General features: G+C 46.4%; 1 protein-coding gene across 12 annotated transcripts in view; it reads left to right on the top strand.

Annotated features, from left to right (window-relative positions):
- Positions 1 to 20,276, top strand: part of LOC147223800 (ankyrin-2-like) — a 91,524-nt gene that overhangs the window by 69,139 nt on the left and 2,109 nt on the right. For 11 of the 12 annotated variants that reach the window (XM_086165534.1, XM_086165536.1, XM_086165535.1 and 8 more), the window contains 12 exons: positions 47 to 4,657; positions 5,137 to 5,214; positions 5,463 to 5,594; positions 5,670 to 5,819; positions 5,916 to 6,150; positions 6,719 to 14,486; positions 15,254 to 16,168; positions 17,085 to 17,174; positions 17,439 to 17,522; positions 17,595 to 17,759; positions 18,391 to 18,579; positions 18,734 to 18,825. In XM_086165534.1, coding sequence (XP_086021660.1) covers positions 47 to 4,657; positions 5,137 to 5,214; positions 5,463 to 5,594; positions 5,670 to 5,819; positions 5,916 to 6,150; positions 6,719 to 14,486; positions 15,254 to 16,168; positions 17,085 to 17,174; positions 17,439 to 17,522; positions 17,595 to 17,759; positions 18,391 to 18,579; positions 18,734 to 18,825 — 14,509 coding nt within the window. The remainder of the gene's footprint in view (positions 1 to 46; positions 4,658 to 5,136; positions 5,215 to 5,462; positions 5,595 to 5,669; positions 5,820 to 5,915; positions 6,151 to 6,718; positions 14,487 to 15,253; positions 16,169 to 17,084; positions 17,175 to 17,438; positions 17,523 to 17,594; positions 17,760 to 18,390; positions 18,580 to 18,733; positions 18,826 to 20,276) is intronic. The other variant, XM_086165538.1, reaches the window with a different exon arrangement.

Raw genomic sequence — 20,276 nt, 5'->3', positions numbered from 1 at the left:
TTTTTGATTTTCTTTACTCCTTACTTGTTCTTCTTCCGTACGGAAGATGAAGAGATGGCGACATCAGTCCTGAAATCAGAGTTGATTCGAGAGCCAGACCTCCTATCCGACGTGTCAGAGATGAAACAAGATTTGATCAAAATGACTGTTATCTTGGCTGCAGATTCCCCAGAGAAATCGCCATCTTTAGGAGCTTGTGGTCTAGAAAAACAGGCAGAGGATGTTTCTGGAGAGCCATTAGAAATAATGGAGAAGGACTTAGAGAAAGTCAAAGAGGACCTAGAAAAAGTCAGTGAGATACTCCGGAGTGGAACATACGAGGGTGAGGTGGCAGACCACACGGCAAAAGCAGCTGCACTGGCCGAGGAGTGGGTTCTCCTTTCAGACAGTGAGGTCGAGGAAGCTAAAAAGATGGCTGCATTAGAGGTCCAAGAGCCCGTCTTAAGGGAGAGTAGAGCTAAAAGGGGGGCTCCAAGACCTAAAGCCATAAAGGATAGTGGCGATCTTAAGGAATACCTTCTGGATGCACCGGTAAGCTCTAAAACAAAAGCTAAAAAAGAGACAGCTACGCAAGAAAGATTCACTGATGTTGTACTACGCAAAAGTGCAAGACCAACAAAAGCACAAGACAAAAGTACTGCCGATATCAAAAAGCCAGTAAGACGGAAGGGGAAAGACATAGCTCAGGTAGATGACACTGCAGAAGAAGGTGCCCATCTCAGTGTGCCCACGGCCCCTGACCCGGTATCACCTGTATCACCAGGGGTTGAAGAGACTCCCATCGGGTCAATAAAAGACAAAGTCAAAGCGTTGCAGCAGAAGGTAGAAGCAGAGCAAAAGAGCAAGAAGGTTACCGGAAATAAGCCTTCGCAACTGCCCGTTGTCCGCAAAACCTCCCCAAAAGCCAAAGAAAGCGCTAAATCAAAAGTGGCCACGCCTAAATCGCCCAAAGCCGAAGCTGAAAAACTTGAGGAGACGATGTCAGTGAAGGAGCTGATGCAAGCGTTTCAAACGGGGGAGGACCCCTCCAAGAGAAAGTCAGGGTTATTTGAACTCAAAACATCCGCTGCATCAAGAGTGCACAAAGCCGCAAAAGTTGAAAGTACCCTGTCTAAATCTTTGACCAAACCACCCAAGACCCCTGTCTCTCAAGAACGAGAACTCTCTCTGGATTCCAAACCTCATAACAGAGAAACCACTGAGCCCGGTGGAGAGAAAGAGAAGGAGAGCAATGTCACCAAATCAGAGTTAACTGATACTGCAGATTTTGGAAATGGGGGCCTTGATGATAGCTCTGATAGCTTAAAACATGAAGGTGTGGCGGACTCACTAAGTGCCAGCTCTGGAAATGCAACCCCCCACCTGAGCTCTGAGGACAGTTTCAAGCACGAAGGGCTAGCAACTCCGGGCACGAGCCCTGAAAGTATGTGTCTTTCCCCCAAAAATGAGCAACAGACACCTAAAACAGCGGCAACAGATGACACATTGTTGAAAAAAGAAAATAAAGACGCAGAGAAGTCTGGAGATTCTGGTGTAGGGACCACTGGTGACCAAGTGTCTGCAGAACTGACCCTCCCTGTTTCTTCCAGCGAGGCTGCAGATGACCGCACCACAAGTGAGTCAATATCAGTTATGAGGAGCGAGTCTCAACCTTCCAAACCGCAAAAGCTTAAAAAGAGAATGTCAGAGACTGTAGAAACGTTTCTTAGTGATGACGATGACAGTCCTGATCTTCAGCTAGCTTTGCCATTAGCTGGTTCCTCAGCCTCTAGATCATCACGTCAGCGTCACGACAGCTTAGAGCTCCCGTTAAAACAAGACTCAGATGCCCTCAGTCCCTTAGCCGATGACTCTTTGACAATAAGCCACAGAGACTCTCTAGAGGATAGTCCAATGGAAGAAAACTCCTCTCACAAGTCCCCAGATTCTATCGAGCCTAGCCCGACCAAGGAATCCCCCCGTCATGACTCCTTAGAGAGCAGCCCTGTAGAGCCAAAACCGTCTTTCCCATCAGTGCCCAGTCCAGTCAGTAAATCATCTTGCCATCCAGAGCCCATGAAAGTCACCGACCCACCCCAAGATGCCTTGCCCAGTAGGCTAAGCCAAGACCATGAGGGTAGTGCTGATGATGACAGTTGTGAGCAGACATCTCAGATGACAAGTTGTGGTAAGAGTCCTCTCTCCCCTGACACTCCTAGTTCTGAAGAGGTAAGTTATGAGATAAATCCAACACCCCCTGACCATACATTCCTCACGGTTCAAACCAAACCCACTGTCATTCAGGAAGACCCAGAGGAAGAGGACACATCAGATGCTGGTAAAGCTAAAACAAAATTCACTCCGGAGGAGGAGATGTTTAAAATGGCAGCTAAGATAAAAACATTTGATGAAATGGAACAAGAAGCAAGGACCAAAAAGAACTCTAGAAAAGATTTGCTTTCGCCAGCCAACATCAAATTAGGGGAGGACAGTTGTAAAGCATTTCAGCCCACAAGTGGAAGCTTTTCACAAAGTCAGTACGGGCTTAAAAGGCCCACTGAAGAGTCAGAGTTAGCTCTTTCTGTTGATCCCTATATTGAAGTTCAACCTCCCTCTCCTCTTTCAGCAGGTTTGCATGATGGATCCCTCAGGAAAGATTTCAGGAGCGCCACGACAGCATCCAATGATATTTCAGAGGGACCTCATTCTGTCTCAAATCAGTCACATCCAAAATCTGAAGTGAAACTTGCACAGGAACAGAGAGTCCCATCGTCTGTAACAGCCGTCATAGATGCTCCTGACGGACAGGCTGCGGTAGCATCATATACAGAGAATAAAACAGATGAACAAAAAGAGGAGACCTTAAGGAAATCGAAAAAAAATAAAGTCGCAGAGGAGGATGACGAGACGTTAGGAGCTAGTGAGCTTCTGACCGTTTCATTAGAAAAAGGTAGCAATGTCACAGATGAAATGAAAGGGGATCAAAAGGCGCAGACAGGAGTGGCAGAGGGCAGACCGGCTACCAAATCTCCAGCCGGTCCAACAAAAGACACGTTCAAACCAGAGGTCTGTATATACGATGACACAGAAGCTGATGCTGAAGCACTGGAACCACCCAGAACCGAGTCTAAAGGCGTCACTGCGAGGGTAGACGCCGACTCCTGGTCCTCTGTCAGGGAGGACGATGCGGCTTTTGCTGCCAGGGTTAAAGAGGAGGAGCAGAAGATACTGAATCTGGCAGTTGACCGTCAGTCTTTGCAAGCAACTCCAGACACGACACCTGCCAGAACACCCACAGAAGATAGCACACCTACGAGTGAGCCCAACCCTTTCTTGTTCCAAGAAGGAAAGCTCTTTGAAATGACCAGAAGTGGTGCGATTGACATGACTAAGAGGAGCTACGAGGAAGAAGGGAGTGGTATTGCCTTTTTTCAGATAGGTGAAGAGCCTTTAGAGGAGGCCCTAGTGGAGGATGCCAGGCAAGAAGGTAGGGGATCAGGGGAAGATGTTGGCCTCAATCTAACACTCGAGGTTAAGGCTGAGGAAGATGAGAAATCAAATGATCAAACGGCTGATTCGAAGCTTCAGTCTCCCCCTGAGGTTGAGCAGTCAGTCTTAAAAGTTGATGCCTCTAAATCTAAAATCCCCAAAATGGGGCTTTCTGGCTCCTCTAAAACAACAAAGAAAGAAAGCACGTCCCCCGAAGAGGTATCCGCTCAAATAAGCAAAACTGAAGGAACCTCAGAATTAGATACAAGTTCCCCTGACCAAATTATAACAAATGTACACACAGCAGAAACGACAGTCACTAGATCAGTTTACCCTGAGCAGGGTCAAGAGTCTTCCGATTCTTCTCCAGAGGAACCGCAGTCAGTAGTAGAAGCCTCCAAACCAGCAGAAAAGTCCAAGCAAAACACAACCAGCAGTGTTAAGAAGGCTCCAGTCAAAACACAAGCTAAGTCTGCCTCTCAAGGTCGGGGTAAATCGGCCATTCCCTCCCCGTCTCATGCAGCTTCCTCTTCAACCACTCATAAAAAAGAGGCCTCCTCCACTGCTGACTCTAAATCTAGAATCCCAATCAAAGCTAGTGCTCCCAAGGTGGATTCTTCTGTCAAACGTGTTGAATTTATACAAGAGAAAAAGCTTAAGGTACCTACAAAAAAGGAACCGAGGAGAAAATCTGAGACAGATGCAGGTCCCTCTGTGGATGCAAATGTCAAGACACCATCTTCCAAAGCCAAGAGCTTCTGCGAAGGGGAGTCGACCAGACCGAGCGCTAAAAAAGAACAGGGTCGTCCCACAAGTGCAGAAGCAGGAAGATCGAAAGGCTTCCAATCAAGATTGCCGGTCAGAGGCAAAAGTGGTCATTCCTCGACACATGCTAAAGAGAAGGCTGAGCCACGCAAACAGTCCCTTGAATTCTTTGAAGAGATAAGTGATGAGGCAGCAAAACTTGTGCAGAGGTTGTCACAGGCAGAGACGGAGAAAGAACAAGAGGCTGCAGCTGCCAACTCTGACGACGAAAGTAGTCTCCTCGATCCGTCGATCATAGAAGGAGACACTTTCTCCGATCTGCAATTCTCTACTTCCGGAGCCATCTTTCCTATTAGACCACTGTGGGATGACCCTGTTGAAACACAGATGCAGCGAATCCCCGATGATAAAGTCCAAAGTCAAGGTATCCCCCCAGTTTAAGGGGCTATTCTCTATATCTTGTTCCTAATTAGTACAATATAGCTGTCTAGGTGCTGCCTCTTTGTCTCTTTGACCTGTAAGTCCTGTTTTAGGTAGAAGAATCCTTGTGGCTGTGTCGCTTGGGCTTTGTTTGTGTCCGTAAACACGTCTTTCGTTCCTTCCATGTGCACTGAAAATCTCAAGATTGACTTAAAGGCTTAACAGAGCATCTGTTACCACATTCATCTGTGATAATTTTCTATAACTTAAAACTTAAAAGGAATTTCCCAAAACATAGTATACATAGCAGTGCTTCGGTATGTAACGTATGTGATAATTGGAGAAAGCCAGTGATAATAAATATATACGTGTGTGTGTTTGTATATACATATATATATATATTCTCTTATCCTTTTTGATGTGGCTTCATTGGGTATATCTTTTCGGCACTCTCCGCTCACGGCTGTCTGGTGGTATTTGCAGTAGATCTACAGGATGAGGCTGAGCGAAAAGAGCAACGGTTGGCCATTATAGCCGACCATCTGGGCTTCAGTTGGACAGGTGAGTCAATCTCCATCTGGCAAGATCTAGACATTGATAGAAGGTTCATTTTGTAGGTTTACCAAAAAGCCGGGGTAGAAATACCAACAGAAAGTGGAGTAGAGGACTGCTTTAAAGACCGATATAATGTTAGCGGCTTTTAAGTTAGCCGGGATGAGAAACTCCCAAATTTTTGGGGATATTCTCAAGAAACATCCTTTCGGTCTTCAGACAGTAACTGTCATTATTAACCCCGTTCATCTGCTCAGAGTTGGCACGAGAGCTAGAAATCAGCGAGGAGAGGATCAACCAGATAAGGATGGAAAACCCAAACTCGCTTCAAGACCAGAGCCATGCCCTCCTAAAACTCTGGGCAGACAGAGAAGGGAAGGACACTGCAGGTGTGTGTAGCCATTATAAAACATATTCTTTTCCACACTGTTTTAAATCTCATATGAATATTCCTCCGTTCATAGAAGCAACGCTGATCAAAAGATTAACGAAGATCAACCGAATGGACATTGTTCACCTCATCGAAACAAAGATATTCAAATCCTCTCTTGAGGATACATCATCACATACCTATGCAGAAATAGAGCAGACCATTGCCTTGGATCACAGTGAAGGTACTCAAATGCATGAAAAGTCCATGCAGCCTATGATACAGTCATTTATGTCAACCCCCAACTAGAAGATTGACCGACTCTCTGCACACTTGTCAGTTTTCTCTGCCCTCCATGAAGACATCGACAGCCCCAGGACAGGCAGACGCACTGAGGCGGTGCGAAAGAGTCCAGGCTCAGGACAGGAAGTACCCATGGTGACAGCAGAGGACCTATCCTCCAGTTTGTCATCACTTCATGACACAACAGGGAGGTTAGAAACAGACACCATGGTTACTGGCCTCCTGAAAACTGCCCAGAAGGAGAAACTTCAGAAAGGAATGGATACAGCACAGTAGGTTTTTCAGAAAGTGCAGCTCTTTCTAAAACTGTCTGGTACTCAATCTTAGCCACACTCAGACCACACTTATATTGTATAATGTCACTTTCACTGAAGTCCACATGGCACTCACACCTCATGGCATGAAGCATTAGTAAACATGACAATTGAAGCTCTGCTGGCATTATTTGCATATTGTTTTACTTGAACAAGGTTTTCAGCACAGGACTGACGGTTGAGATCTGAGTACTTCATTTATTGCTGTCTTTGGGATGTGGGCATCATTCAAATATGAATTCAAATTGCCCATCATTAATAAGTAGAAGTCTTCTAATGGGACCTTATTTTTCTGATTGATTGCAGCTAAACTGGAACAATGTTGACATTAGGTAGAGTCATTACTTCTCAAGATGGAAGTACTGTTTGGATTACGTAAACCTTCCTCATGATCACGTTTATGATTTCTATTCTTCATATGTAGAGGTTGATCAAGATTTTGCTACGTTTTAGCACTCAGATAAAGCTTCCTGGCAAATGAATACCCATGCTATCTCTTTCTTCTTTTTTTTTCTTTTTGTTGCAGCTCATCGGACAGAGTGTATGAGGAGTTGACAGACTCGGTACATAAGGGGAGTCTCAAACAAGTAAGTCCTTTCTTCACATTGTACAGCACAACCCCCTACAAACTCCAAACTCAAACGATAGACCCTGTTTGTGAAAGAGGACATGAATTATCCGCCCGGATCACCTCAAACCCTCACCCACCTGATAAAAGGTGCAATGATGGGGTGGCTGCTGCCAGTGAGTGTGCAGAAGAGAGTGAGGAGTGGAGCTTGCAGTGTCTGCAAGCCACCTGCACTGAGTACACCACTCGCCATAAGTCGCCTTTGTCTTTGCAAGAACCACAGTCCTGCTCTCAAACGGGTGTTCCTGACAGCCGTCTGTCTATGACAGATTTCGGAGATAGCTTGACTGAGTGTGAGCAAGCCGAGGAAGACTTTGAGAAACTGCCAATGGATTTTAAGGAACCCAAAGAAGGAACTGAACAGATGACTGAAAAAGTGAAACCCCAAGACCAGTCAGCTCATCAACACATGCCTCCAACTACCTCTTTGCTTTGTTCTGATGCTCCAACGGAGATAAATGATCACAAGCCGCCCAAAGACATGGAGAGAAGCCACCTTGATGAAGTTTCACAGCGGCTCTACCACGTCCTGTATGGATACCGTGTAAAAGATTCAGAAGATAAAGAAGCTTCAAGTCACGCGTATCCTGAAGCCCAAGATGATCTCAGAAAAGTTGAGTTTCAGAGAGCTCCTACACCCACAAAATCAAGTGGAGGTGTTTTAGTAACCGAAGACAGTAACTTTGAGCAATATCAAATTGACCAGGTCTGTATCTCGGGGGAGTTTAGCAGAAAATCCCTGCACGACGAGAATCAAACTCCAGATACAACCACTCTGCCATCAGCAGCTGCCTCAAATATCTCTTGTACCAAATCAGGTTTAGAGCCCCAAAAACCAGAATTCATTAGGTCAATCAGGGTTGGAGATGTGACAAATGACTCTGCATTTCAGCAGATAGACGTCCAATCAGTGGATAGATCCATGTTACCGAGCACTTATTATATGGAATGTACAGATCCTGCCGCGGTAGTCGAATCACATGGAAACAAATCCATCGTCTGTAAACCCACAACCATTTGTGATGTTGAATATTCTAGTTGTGAGCAGCCATCTTCACCTGAATATGATATCTGCCCACCAATAATGGTGAGGAAAAGGAGGGCTTCATCACCGGAGTCAGTGACATCATTTAATGAACTGAATGTTCTTGTACCCGATGCTTCCATGCCAGATTTCAGACCCCTGTCCCCTCTACCTCCCCCATCATTCCTTTGGGAAAGAAGCGACCTTGAGGTCTCTGCTCAAGGATCTCCATTATTAAGTGCGGCGAACATGTCTGTCCTCTCGCTGTCAGAATCAGAGGAAAGACCATTGACGCCCATGGTTTCAAATAAAAGACCATTCGGAGTGCCAGTGTCGCCTCACAGTGATGACAGTGGTCAAAGCGAGAGATCAGTGTCACCAAGGTCCTTCACCTTTGACACAGAAGACAGAGCATCATCACCCGAGTCTGTCCTTTTAGAGACCGAGCAGGAGCTTGTTGGATCTCCTGAATATAAACCTCCCGATTCCCAGGAGGTGGGATCATTAGCCGGTTTAGGAAAAGGTAGCATTTTGTCAAACGAGCAAGTGGCAGAAATCCCTGAACCTCCCTCAGAGTCTTTTAAAGATTTTCACGGTAGATCAAGATCATCTGTATCAGTATCATCAGAGGTGGAATTCGACACAACATCCTTTGCATCAGAAATAATCAAAGCTAGGCCCCCTTCACCAGATTCTGTAGCATCAGTAAATGAATGCAAAGCACTGTCGCCGGAATCCCACGTGCCCGAATTCGGTCGAGCATGTCCCGAATCAGCGGCTGAGTCAGTGGGCTTGGATGTGGAAAATGACTCCACTTGTCTCAAATCATTTTACCGTGTAGATAGCACTTCATCATCCACTTCAGTTGCGTGCAGGGACAGTTATGAATCTAGCTTACCTGCGCCGAGGAATCAAGACCTCTCCCCTGACTTGATTAAATCAGAGCATATAGAAAGAAAGTCAGTGGCTGTTTTGCAAAGACCAGGATCCCCAGAAAGGCTTCTGTCAGAGCACCAGATGATGCCAGTGTTTCCATGTGGTGAGAAGAGGATTTTGTTTCTTGATTCCCAATGTCCTCTAAGTGATTTAAGTGTTTTGGGGAAAGGCACGGAAATGTATGCAGAAAGGAGGTTTGAGACAAGGGTGACATACGTCAGTGATGAAAAAGCTTCGGCTTCTATTCCACTCACAGAAAATGTCACGCAGTGCAGCGAAGCTCTCGAGCTAAAATTAGCCACACATAACGCTGGTCAACCTGACCGAAGCAACGTGATGCTGGCAGTAGGGAGCAATAAGGACCGGATTATTCCAGAATATCCTAAAGAATCACCTGAAAGTGAAACACATAAAGATGCACAACAACCTGATCAAACTCCATCTTTTCCCACGTCACAGAAAACCGTTTCTGAAGAAATGTCATCAGCGTCAGCTGCAAACGTTTCAAAAGATCTACCGTTGCATAGAAATCCCTTAATAACCATGCCACAGCATAAGATACCCTCAACCCAAACGGAGACTTTGACCAATGAAACAGAATTTTTCAATGCCGCCCCTCAAATCAGTGAGTGTGTTACAGACACCTTAACAAGTAGAGATGGACATTCTGAGAATGCTGGGACAACTTCCGAGTTGAACCAGTCAGGGCTAGAAAATTCTATGCGGCAGGAGAACAAACCTGCATGCTCTGATACGGTGGCGTCTGGAAGTATCAACATAGAAACACAAAACCCACCTGATCCATGTTTTAGCACCTTCTTACTTGAATCTACTGTCAGTGCAAAAGCTTACCTGTCCTCATCCGCGGAGTCCGAATCAGACTTGTCCTCTAAGTCAAAGGTTTCAGATGCTGATTCTCACCAGTCCGGTAAAAACAAAAGTACTTCTGACCCGATGCCAGAAGTAAAGAGATTGAGTGGCAGTGGTCAAGCAGTACCTGAGAAAGTAATCACAGAACAGCTCCATGGAGTTCTTCATGATCCTGAGCATCGGAAGTTAATTTCACAAATACGTGACACTCAGTTCGTTGGGGAGTCATTTTGCCATAAAACGATTACTTTTGAATATGAAAGAGCGGATGATTCCAGTGTCACTGATAATTCCAATGATGAGTCGGCCCCTTGCGTGCCCGACGAAGGGTCATCGGAATCTCCCGTAACGGTCGCTGAGCTCCCAGCTCCTGCTTGGTCCTCCTCAACAGAGTGTCTGCTGTCAGAAATGGAATATGACTTTTTGGCCTCAGATGACGGGAAAGGAGACTCGTATGAATCCACAGCCTCCTCTCTTGAGGAAAGACCGTTTGCTGATCAGACAGCTTTGAGTACAAATCAGCTGATGTGTCATTTATATGACCCCCATTACACAGGAGAGCCTTTATCAAGGGTGTGTGGATATGAAGGTACATCTCCAGAAGATGCCATCAGTTCAGATGCAGCTGAAACTGGGAAGCTAGTGTCTCCTGCCTCTGATTCTGAGAAGGCCACTTTCTCACCAGTATTTCCTGCCCTGAGGCCAGTTGGAGATGAGTTCTCACCTTTGTCTTTAGATCCACCGATTACCAAGTTCTCCTCTGACACCTCCAGCATCGTCGAACAGGATACAGAGCCCAGCTTATTCACTGAATGTCCAAATGGGTCGCCTTGTTCCGTTATATCCATCAACGAAAACAGACCGTTATCTCCTGATTCCCCCATACCAGACTTCAGGCCTGCAGCACCAGAGCCGGTTACAGCTCTTATCGGACGAACGTCCTCTTCACCGGATTTGGTGCTTTCAGATCCTGAATCCGGGTCATTAATGGCAGATGCCTTTGAGGGGATTAGAAATGACTCACCAGACTCAGCTGCTTCCATTCTTGACGAAAGGCAGCTACCTGATTATGGAAGATTGAGAATAAATCAGCTGGTGTGCCATTTATATGACCCACATTATGCAGGACAACCCCTCATAGGCAGAATATTTGAATATGAGACGATTGCTTTAGAGTCCCCCGTCACCTCAGATGGAGATGAGATACTTAGACCCATGTTACCTGACTCTTGGGCCAATTTCGTATCTGAGTCACCAGAGGCACCAAGTGTTCTCAGAACTGGCTCAGATCAGACTGGGATACCTAGGCAAGCGCCTCTGTCGCTAATTCCAGATGTTGAGAAGAGACCTCTGTCACCTGATTCTGAGGCTGAGTATAGACCTTTTTCACCGTCATCACTGACGTCTAGTGGCAGACCATCATCTCCCGATTCTTTGGTATCTCCAGGCGAATACAGAGAACTTTCTCCTGATTCTCCTCTTCCCGACTTTAGACGGGATTCAATTGCGACATATCCTATGATTCCAAATAAAAGGACATCATCTCCTGAATCAGAGGCCTCAGAGAGGGAATACGCCCCAATAATTTCACAGATATTTGATCTGGAGGACAGAGCAGAATCCTGTCAATCAAGGGGCTCTGACTCCGATCGAGGTGGTTTGTCTCCTGACTCTCCAGTACCCCAGTACACTGTGAGCGCACCCATAGGAGTTGGCATAAGATGCAGATCAGTGTCTCCAGAGTCGGTTCATGTAGACAAGGACTTGGAAACAGATTTATGTGACCCCTGGTGTGATGAGGATCGAGCAGCATCTCCTGGTTCAGTCGCATCCAAAGATGAACGAAGATCTCCTTCTCCCGAATCGGTGTTGTCAGATTTTGAGATGGAATTATCTTTACAAATGTTTGCTGAAGACCGAGCTTCATCTCCCGAGTCTTCTACATCTCTGAACAAACTCCGAGAACTTTCTCCCGATTCTCCTCTTCCCGACTTTAGACGGGATTTAATCGTAACGTATCCTATGATTCCGATTGACAGGGCGACATCTCCTGAATCAGAGGCTTCAGAAATGGAATACGCCCCAATAATTTCACAGATATTTGATCTGGAGGACAGAGCAGAATCCTGCCAATCAAGGGGCTCTTACTCCGATCGAGGTGGTTTGTCTCCTGACTCTCCAGTACCATGTTTTGCTGTGAACGCACCCACAGAAGTGGGCATTGGATGCAGCTCAGTGTCCCCAGAACCAGTTCATGTAGACGAGGACTCGGAGACAGATTTATGTGACCCCTGGTCTTGTGAGAACAGAGCAGCATCTCCTGATTCAGTCCCATCTAAAGATGAACTTAGATCTCTGTCACCAGACTCTCCTGTTCCCGATTTTACGCAGTTGACTTATGAGCCCCCTGTAATTCACGAGTACTCAAGATCTCCTTCTCCTGACTCAGTGTTGTCAGATTTTGAGATGGAATTATCGTTCCAAATGTATGATGACGACCGAGCCTCATCGCCGGAGTCTTTTACATCTCCAAGTAAATGCAGAGGACTTTCTCCTGATTCTCCTCTTCCCGACTTTAGGCGTGATTTAATTGTAACTTACCCTGCGATCGGTGCCGATGGAGCGTCACCTGAATTGGAGGCCTCGGAATTTAAATACACCCCGACCGTTTCACAGATATTCGATCTGGAGGACAGAGCAGAATCCTGCCAATCAAGGGGGTCTGAATCAGATCGAGGTGGTTTGTCTCCTGACTCTCCAGTACCCCAGTACACTGTGAACGCACCCACAGAGGTGGGCATCAGATTCAACTCAGTGTCCCCAGAACCATTTTGTGTAGACGAGGACTTGGAGACAGATTTATGTGATTCCTGGTGTTTCGAGGACAGAGCAGCATCTCCTGGTTCAGCCACCTCTAAGGATGAACTCAGATCTCTGTCACCAGACTCTCCTGTTCCCGACTTTACGCAGATGACACATGAGCCCCCTGTAATTCATGAGTACTCAAGATCTTCTTCCCCTGACTCAGCGTTATCAGATTTTGAAATAGAACTATCTTCCCTAATGTTTGCAGAAGATCGACCCTCTTCTCCTGACTCACAGACATCCCTTAGATTTTCTCCTGATTCTCCCATTCCTGACTTTTTTCATCCACTGGTCCAGCTCCCTAACCCTATTTTCAGATATAGATCAACATCCCCTGAATCAACATGTTCAGACTCAGACATTGAATACATTGTCGTAAGCCTCGGACCCCATGTGGATGATGGGAGGCTCTCCTCACCAGGGTCAGATGCATCCTGTGATGAACACCGGGCACTTTCCCCTGACTCACCCGTACCCGGGTACAGACAAGCAATAGACGGACATGTTATTGTAAATGCGGGATACAGATCTGCATCCCCAGAATCGATTGAATCGGATATTGAATATGCTTTGATTGACTATTTGGAGTCCATGTACGCTGATATAGAAGACAGGCCAGATTCTCCTCTGTCGGTCGGATCAGAAGTGCAGGAGACACCACAGTTGGCTAAAGAGTTTAAACATATACCATCTATTCTCCCGGAGAACTCTAGATCAGCATCTCGAGATCTTTCCCCATCACTTGATGATTCTGGGGTTTCCCAAAATGTTGCAGAAACAAACAAGACACATGCTGGATATTCAGATGTCACAGGAGAGTTTGTACCAGCAGCTGATGATGCAAAAATCATAGCTAACCTACCTCCATCTGAGACATCCACAGGCTCTGAGGACAGTGTGGTTGTATCTGATACAGCGGATCAGCGAGGCTACTCTCCAGAATCACCAACAGAGTCCAGACTTGTCTCTCCTCATTTGGCTGCGACGAAGGAGAGAGCTTCGTCGCCGCAATCGGTAGCATCAGTCCAGAAATTAAGGCCGCTCTCTCCGGACTCCCCCTTGCCTGAATTTAGCAAAGACTTGCCAGAATGTATAACTTTCCTGAGATCGTCAACATCGTCACCTGAAAGTGTAGCATCGGATGCAGATTATTTGCCAACCGATATGGGCGTGCTGATGGAATCAGTAATTTCTGACAAAAGGGCTTCATCTCCAGAGTCAATGCCTGAGATCAACGAGAATAGACCTCTATCTCCTGACTCCCCGGTCCCTCAGTTTAGTGTATTCTTAGGAGAGTGCACACACAGGTCATTGTCGCCTGAGTCCCTGCATTCGGACTCTGACTACGAGCTCATGGTGACATCAAGAGCCACCGAGATCCAGAGGCCATCGTCCCCTGACTCAACATCATCCGTGGACAGTTTACCACGGCTTTTGCCCGACTCACCGGTACCCGAGTTTATGAGAATATTGTCGTCTTATTTCATTGACTCGACACTTGCCGATCCATCGTCTTCCCCCGTCTCTTTCTCGTCAGACTGTGAGTTTGTTCCTCTGCCCGTCGATTGTTGGATAGATGGTAGTCTAAGATCACTCAGTCCTGAGGCTGATGAGTCAGAAGTGGAAATAAGCCTACCTTGTGAGGCTAGAGATGTCTTAAAAATAGAACCCCTGAGTCATGGGCGGTCTCCATCAGTACCTGAGCAGTCAACATTCACAGTCAATACAACATCGGTGGCTGCCTCATCATTACTCAGTCAAATTCAGGAAATAAAGCCCGAACCAAGACCAGGAGGAACTGAATCACAGTTTTTTTTGCACGAGCACAAAACTGTCCTTACCGATGTTTGCGCGGTAGCCTCCCAAAAGGATTTTGGCCCGAAAGCTACAACCGAGCAGGATGCGAATGGTACGGAGATGAATCTGCAACTCTGCGTCGGAGAACCAAAGAGCAGTCAAACGGCTCACAGGGTAAGATTGGCAGCCACGCTGCCAATGCACGTGTTGTGGAGGATTGGTTTGACATGCTGCTGGAATGGAGACAAAAACAAATCCCTAACAAAGTTGAGTGCTGTGGCAGTTTTCATACAGGAGTCAACCGAAGTTGTACTTAAAGTCTGACTGAACTTCTGCCTTTTGAAAGATTATAATGCTCGGTTTTGACTGGCACTTCCAGAGGGGTATTATGGTTTTAATGGGTTGACAGTTTGCACTGCTGAGGCGACGCACTGCTAGAGAGCTTGTTTGCTTACGCGAGACATAGGTCATGCTAGAAATGCATCGGAATTGTAAAACACAGCACATCACTCGCAAGAAATATAAACAACTAAAGACAGGAGATGCCATCTAGTGGCCAAACAAAATTCAAAAAAGAAGGCAGTGAGATGAACAGGTCTATGTGCATTGGAGGCTGTGATTGGGTGACGGGCCTTTGAAACAGCACAGCCACTCTGAGTTGAGAGAAATGACCCTTTCAGAAAAATGTGCAATTTGAAATCGGAAAGCCCAATTTTGGTCTTTGCCCAATCTTGATTGCTGTCCTTAGTTAATCAGTTAGAGGCTCGTCTGAAGATGGATTAAGGCACAGTTGATAGATTAGATTGCATGATGTAGCACAAGTGTGCCTAATAAGGTGGTCAGTGTGTGCAAGAATTACTAATCCCACTTTTAATCGATGTCGAGTGATGTCAATTTTTTACTTCTTTCTTACTCTAATAAATGTCATTTCGAACATACAGGCTCCTATTCAGACATTTGAATCTCAAATGCAAAATGAAGGGAAGCAGAAGCAGTCGCCTTCTACAGTTGGAGTCGGCGAAACAGGAGCGCTGTTCCATGTAGAGCAGCCCATAATCCCGGTTCCCCTTCAACTCGACCAGAGCCCATACACGACCCACAGAGCCATCTCTCCAGGTCTAGCAGTGTCGGACAAATCACGCAGGTTTTCGGCCTCTGAGAGGCCTCCCAGGGAATCATGGCCCGTGGAGCATTCCTCACCACCGTGGAGCCACTTTCTGGTCCCATCGGATTATCCAGCAGCATTCCCAGGCTACCGAGGGCCTAACAAGAAAGGTGGAACCCCCGTCGTCGCTCTGGAAACCGAGTCTCCAGTGCGCACTGATGACATCTCAGCTCAGGATTCAACTGGAGTGAACATGGAGGCAGGAACTGAAAGTCCTGAAAAACCCAAGTGTGGTCCTGACTTGAACAGATTCCCTGCGCAGTTTGGTCAAATTGTGCCCAGGTTTTCGTCAGAAGAACGGCGTAAATATCATGGAGAATCTGGTTCCCCGCAGCTGTCGGACTCGGATCTGGAATTTTTTGACTGTAGGCAAGCTTTGTCCGATTATTCTGAAACCGACGAAGTACCAGAGCCGGAAATGAATTATCAAATATCTGAACCTCTATCGCCAATGCCTGGCAGTAGCCCCGATGTGAGTTTTCTGAAAGGTAGCCCTCAGTACCTTTCTCCTGCCTTCCTGGGAGCTGAGGATTACAAGCGTTTCTCCTCTACCAGCGAAGGTCTGGGTGAATCGGGGTGTGATTCGGAGGATTACCTCGGTTTTGAGAGGGAAGGAGGGCTCCCCATCTGTGAGGAGCTCCCTTCCAGAAGTCAGGCAGGGTACTATGACGACGATGACCTCCTAGGAAGGGTAAGAAATTGAGCATGCACAACAGGAGTGGTTGCTGTGGCGATCAGAAATAAATTGCCTCTAAGTACAGATCATAAATGTCTAACAATCTGCATGAGTTTGCGCATTTTTCTAGAAGACACAAGACACTTAAACACCTCAATGAGCGCCTCCCTTCTTCCTGAAAAAGTTGTTTCTGAAGTGTGTGTTTTTGGGTTCTAACAACGGACTCACTCCTGTTGACAATACAACAAATCTCAAATAATGTTGTCACGGGACACGGGGGCGGACACGGGCAGGGAACCACACCGCTTTATTTTGGTAAAAACGGCAGGTAGGGCGTCGCTGGTAAGCCCCTGGGCCCGCGACAGAGTTGCACAGGGCTGGGTCTCACCAGGACGGGCCCCAGGCAGGGGTGAAGGCAGGACAGGGTCTCGGACAGGGTCAGATGTTACACCGGCCGGTTGGGTCCGATCGTGACAGGGGTTCCGCAGTGGTCTGGGACATCCACAATCCCCCGGCGCCAGGCAGAGCGTGCCGCTGCCCTTTCTAGGGATCTTGATTAGCGAAAGCTGCTGCAGCTGGCGCCGATTACGAATTGGACCCAGGTGTGATACCCTGACAAATATAGAGTTCTAGATTTTTCCAGAAGACTAGTGCAGATCCCTCGGTCTTCAGCTCTGCATGGAAGGAGACTCTTTGCTTCCTCTTGAGGAAGAAACTGTCCTGAGGACGTTCAAGAGTTCCTAATATCTGAACCATCGGTCTGCACCTTATCTGCATTTCAACTGTGTCGCGCTTTTGGCTCAAACCGCCTTCGTGCACGTTGATTCCGCCACGAGTTCTTGTTCTTGAGCATGCAAACACACGTGTGGTGATGGTCTGGACAGGAAGTAGGAGAGTGAGTAAAACTGTATGCTGAACCCCCCCCCCCTAGGAGATAGCTGAAGAGCTGGGAGTGCTCTCTGACAGCTCAGAGGAGGAAGTGCTGACCACCAGGGTGGTTCGACGCAGAGTTATTATTCAGGTAAAGAGGCGGGACGCTCCGCAGTGACCTGGATTCTAACCGAGTGCTTGTTTTGTTGTTCTTCATAACAGTCAGTTCATGCCTGAAATGTTGGACACAACAACATCTAGACTGTTCTGCAGGGTCTGAGGCTGACAGGAGACCGCATCCCTGCAGATGCTAACTGCATGCTAACAAGAAGCGTTGAATAGAAGCGGCGCGGCTTTACGAGTATTTCCGTCATGTCATGTTGGAACCCACGGTACGACTTTTCTCTCCACGCAGGCAGACAATCTTCCAGACGTCCCACCCCAGACGGTCACCGAAGAGAAGTACACGGACGAGCACGGCAACATGGTGGTGAAGAAAGTAAGGAAGAAAAATCATCTTTTGAATATTTTCATCTCAGCGAAGCATCTCACCGATGTGTGTGTCCACCAGATCACGCGGAGGATCATTCGTTCTTGTGTGTCGGCGGACGGCACAGAGACGCGGGAGGTGACAGTGGAGGGCTCCCACCAGGAGAGCGTGCAGATAGAGGAGGGGGACGCCGTCTCCAGAGTGGTGAAGAGGACGGTTCTTCGCAGTGAAGGGGATCAGAGAGAGGTCGGGATCAGCTGACTGAAATTTTAACTTTATAATGACCCCCTCCCCGTGCCAAATAGCTTCTTCTTCAATGGATAACAATGTGGAAAAAATAATAGTTCACGAATCAAGCAGGGCATTTAGATAATAATCATAAAAAAAAAATGACTACTTCTGTGATTTTAAATTAAAATACAATTGATAACAATTAGAAAATCATAATATTTCATATTATAATTCAATAATATGATTAATATTAACAATGATAATAACAGTATAAATGATGATGATGATCATTATAATTGTTTGCGTTATTACTTTTAATACAAGTAATGCTAACAATTATGATAATTGTAAGCGTCAATGTTATTAACATTGTAATAATTATTATTCCCATTATAGTTTAAGATATCAGTTTTAATGTTGATAATCTATTTAATTAAAATTTTATTGTTATTTTATTACTAAAAGTAATAATTATCATCGCTTGATTACCATTATTTGTTATTTACTATTGTTTAAATAATAATACATTTTTGTCACATTCATCAGGTCAAGATTAAGTCTCAATGCAAAAAGAGCTTATTTGACCATTAGATAATAAAAAAACTATTATTAGAAATTAAATGACGTCTTGTCCTTTTCCTTCCAGCTGACCTTCTCCGAACCCCCGCAACGCGGCACCACCACCACGTCGGAGTTCGAGGCGGAGCCGGTCAAGGGGAGGAAGGTCAGCAAGGTCGTCAAGACAACGGTGGTGACTGGTGAGAGGATGGAGAAGCAGATGGGCGATGCTTCGCTGGCGGCGGGTCTCCCATCAGCCAGGGAGGACTTTGAGAAGGTCAGTCTTCAAACCAGGACCAATAGGGATACACACACACACACACACACACAGAATTCCATAACATTGGTGATGATTGACAGTTGAAGAGGTGTATAGTATCCGTCTCCCCTCCCTCTAATCCCGCCCCCTCCCTCGCTCTTTTCCCCTCCAGGCATTGAGTTATGCCGGTGACTTCGGGAACGCCCCTCTTCCTCATGTAGAGGAGGAAGAGGTTGTGCAGGACGACGGTTCTGTGTTTAAAAGGTTGGACGGTGGTGTGAGACTTGGGCTTTTTCTGTGGCCATGGTGTGGTGTGACAGCGCAAACCACTAACCTCCAAAAAAAACCTTGCAGAGCTCAGCGCGACACTTCCTGCATGAAAAGGAAGTGATGGTGCAGATAACAATCAGAGCAGAGCGCATGTGTCCCCTCGCTTAGGAGACCTGCTGGAACTGAGTTCCTGGTCAGACACTGGTTTTTTAGATGTAGGCCTTTCAGGTCCAAGGCAAGGAAATTACACGCTTTACTTGAATGCTACATGCTGTCTCACAGCTATACAGTGACTGCGCCGTGCTGGTAGAAACAATTTCGGTGATCTAGGTGTAGGCATGTTCCGACAGAATCAGCTCGACCCTACAAACTCACCACCACCAACCCCAGTAACTTAGCTGGGTTTATTTCGCAACAAACAGTGTCACTTTATTGCAATGAGCTGATTCAAGCAGCCTGCACACGGTTAACCTGTGGAACGGGAAAAACTGCACTTCTACTGGATCACAGCTTTTTCTCCTCAAAAGGATGAGTTTGGACACTTTTTATTTCAGTGCGTTAGACCCTCTAGGCCCCAACGTCAAGTAATGCGATGATCTCAGGAAAAACCTGAGGAAAAAAGAAAAAAAAAACTGTAAAATACACAAGTAGAAGTGCAGTCCGTTCCAAAAGGCATGGTTTGTCTGGATTGGATCAGCTGCTTTGCATGAATTTTGCAGGAAGCTGGCGGAGCCTGTCCAAAGCATTACCTGTTACATCCTAATGGGAACGTAGACTAAGAATATTTATCTAGCTGTCTCTAGAAGGCCTTAAATCTGGATCGAATTTAAATGACTAATGAGTATTTAAAATGGGGGGAAGAGGGGGGGAGATTGCATGATACTGCTGCTCACATTTGTTCTCAGTCAAAGAAAGAGTCCTACAGATGCAGTATTTGCCTTGAAAGATCACCACAGAGGCAGTACTTACTGTGCTGATAGTGAAGTACAAGAAGGGTAAGAGGAGCTTCATTGTGCCCTTCTAGATTTAGAAAAAGTATACAACAGGGTGCCAAGACAGGAACTGTGACTGTATGAGAGTCTGGTGTCGCAGAGAAGTATGTGCGGGTGCAGGACTTGTCTGCTAGCTTTGGGACATTTGCAAGGTGTGACATAAGTATGACAGAGAAGCTAAAGGTGGAGGTGAGACTACATTAGCATTCAGCTTGGAGCCCCTTCTTGGACCAGCTGACAGATGAGGTTAGACAGGAATTGCCATGGACTATGATGTTTGCAGATATGGTGATCTAGAGTGGGAGCAGGTGGAAGAGCATCCAGAGAGGTGGAGGTATGCCCTTGAAAAGAGAGGACTGAAGGTTAGGAGCAACAAGATAGGGAACCCCAATGGAAATGTAAGGCTACCGCAAGTGGAGATAAAGAGGGCGGAGGAGTGAACATGTAGCTCAG

This window comes from Fistularia commersonii, chromosome 19 (genome assembly GCF_037954325.1).
Source record: "Fistularia commersonii isolate RoL2024-O1a breed Wild chromosome 19, RoL_Fcom_v1.0, whole genome shotgun sequence".
In the NCBI taxonomy this organism is placed as follows: Eukaryota; Metazoa; Chordata; class Actinopteri; order Syngnathiformes; family Fistulariidae; genus Fistularia; species Fistularia commersonii.
This window is presented reverse-complemented; position numbering and strand designations above follow the sequence as displayed.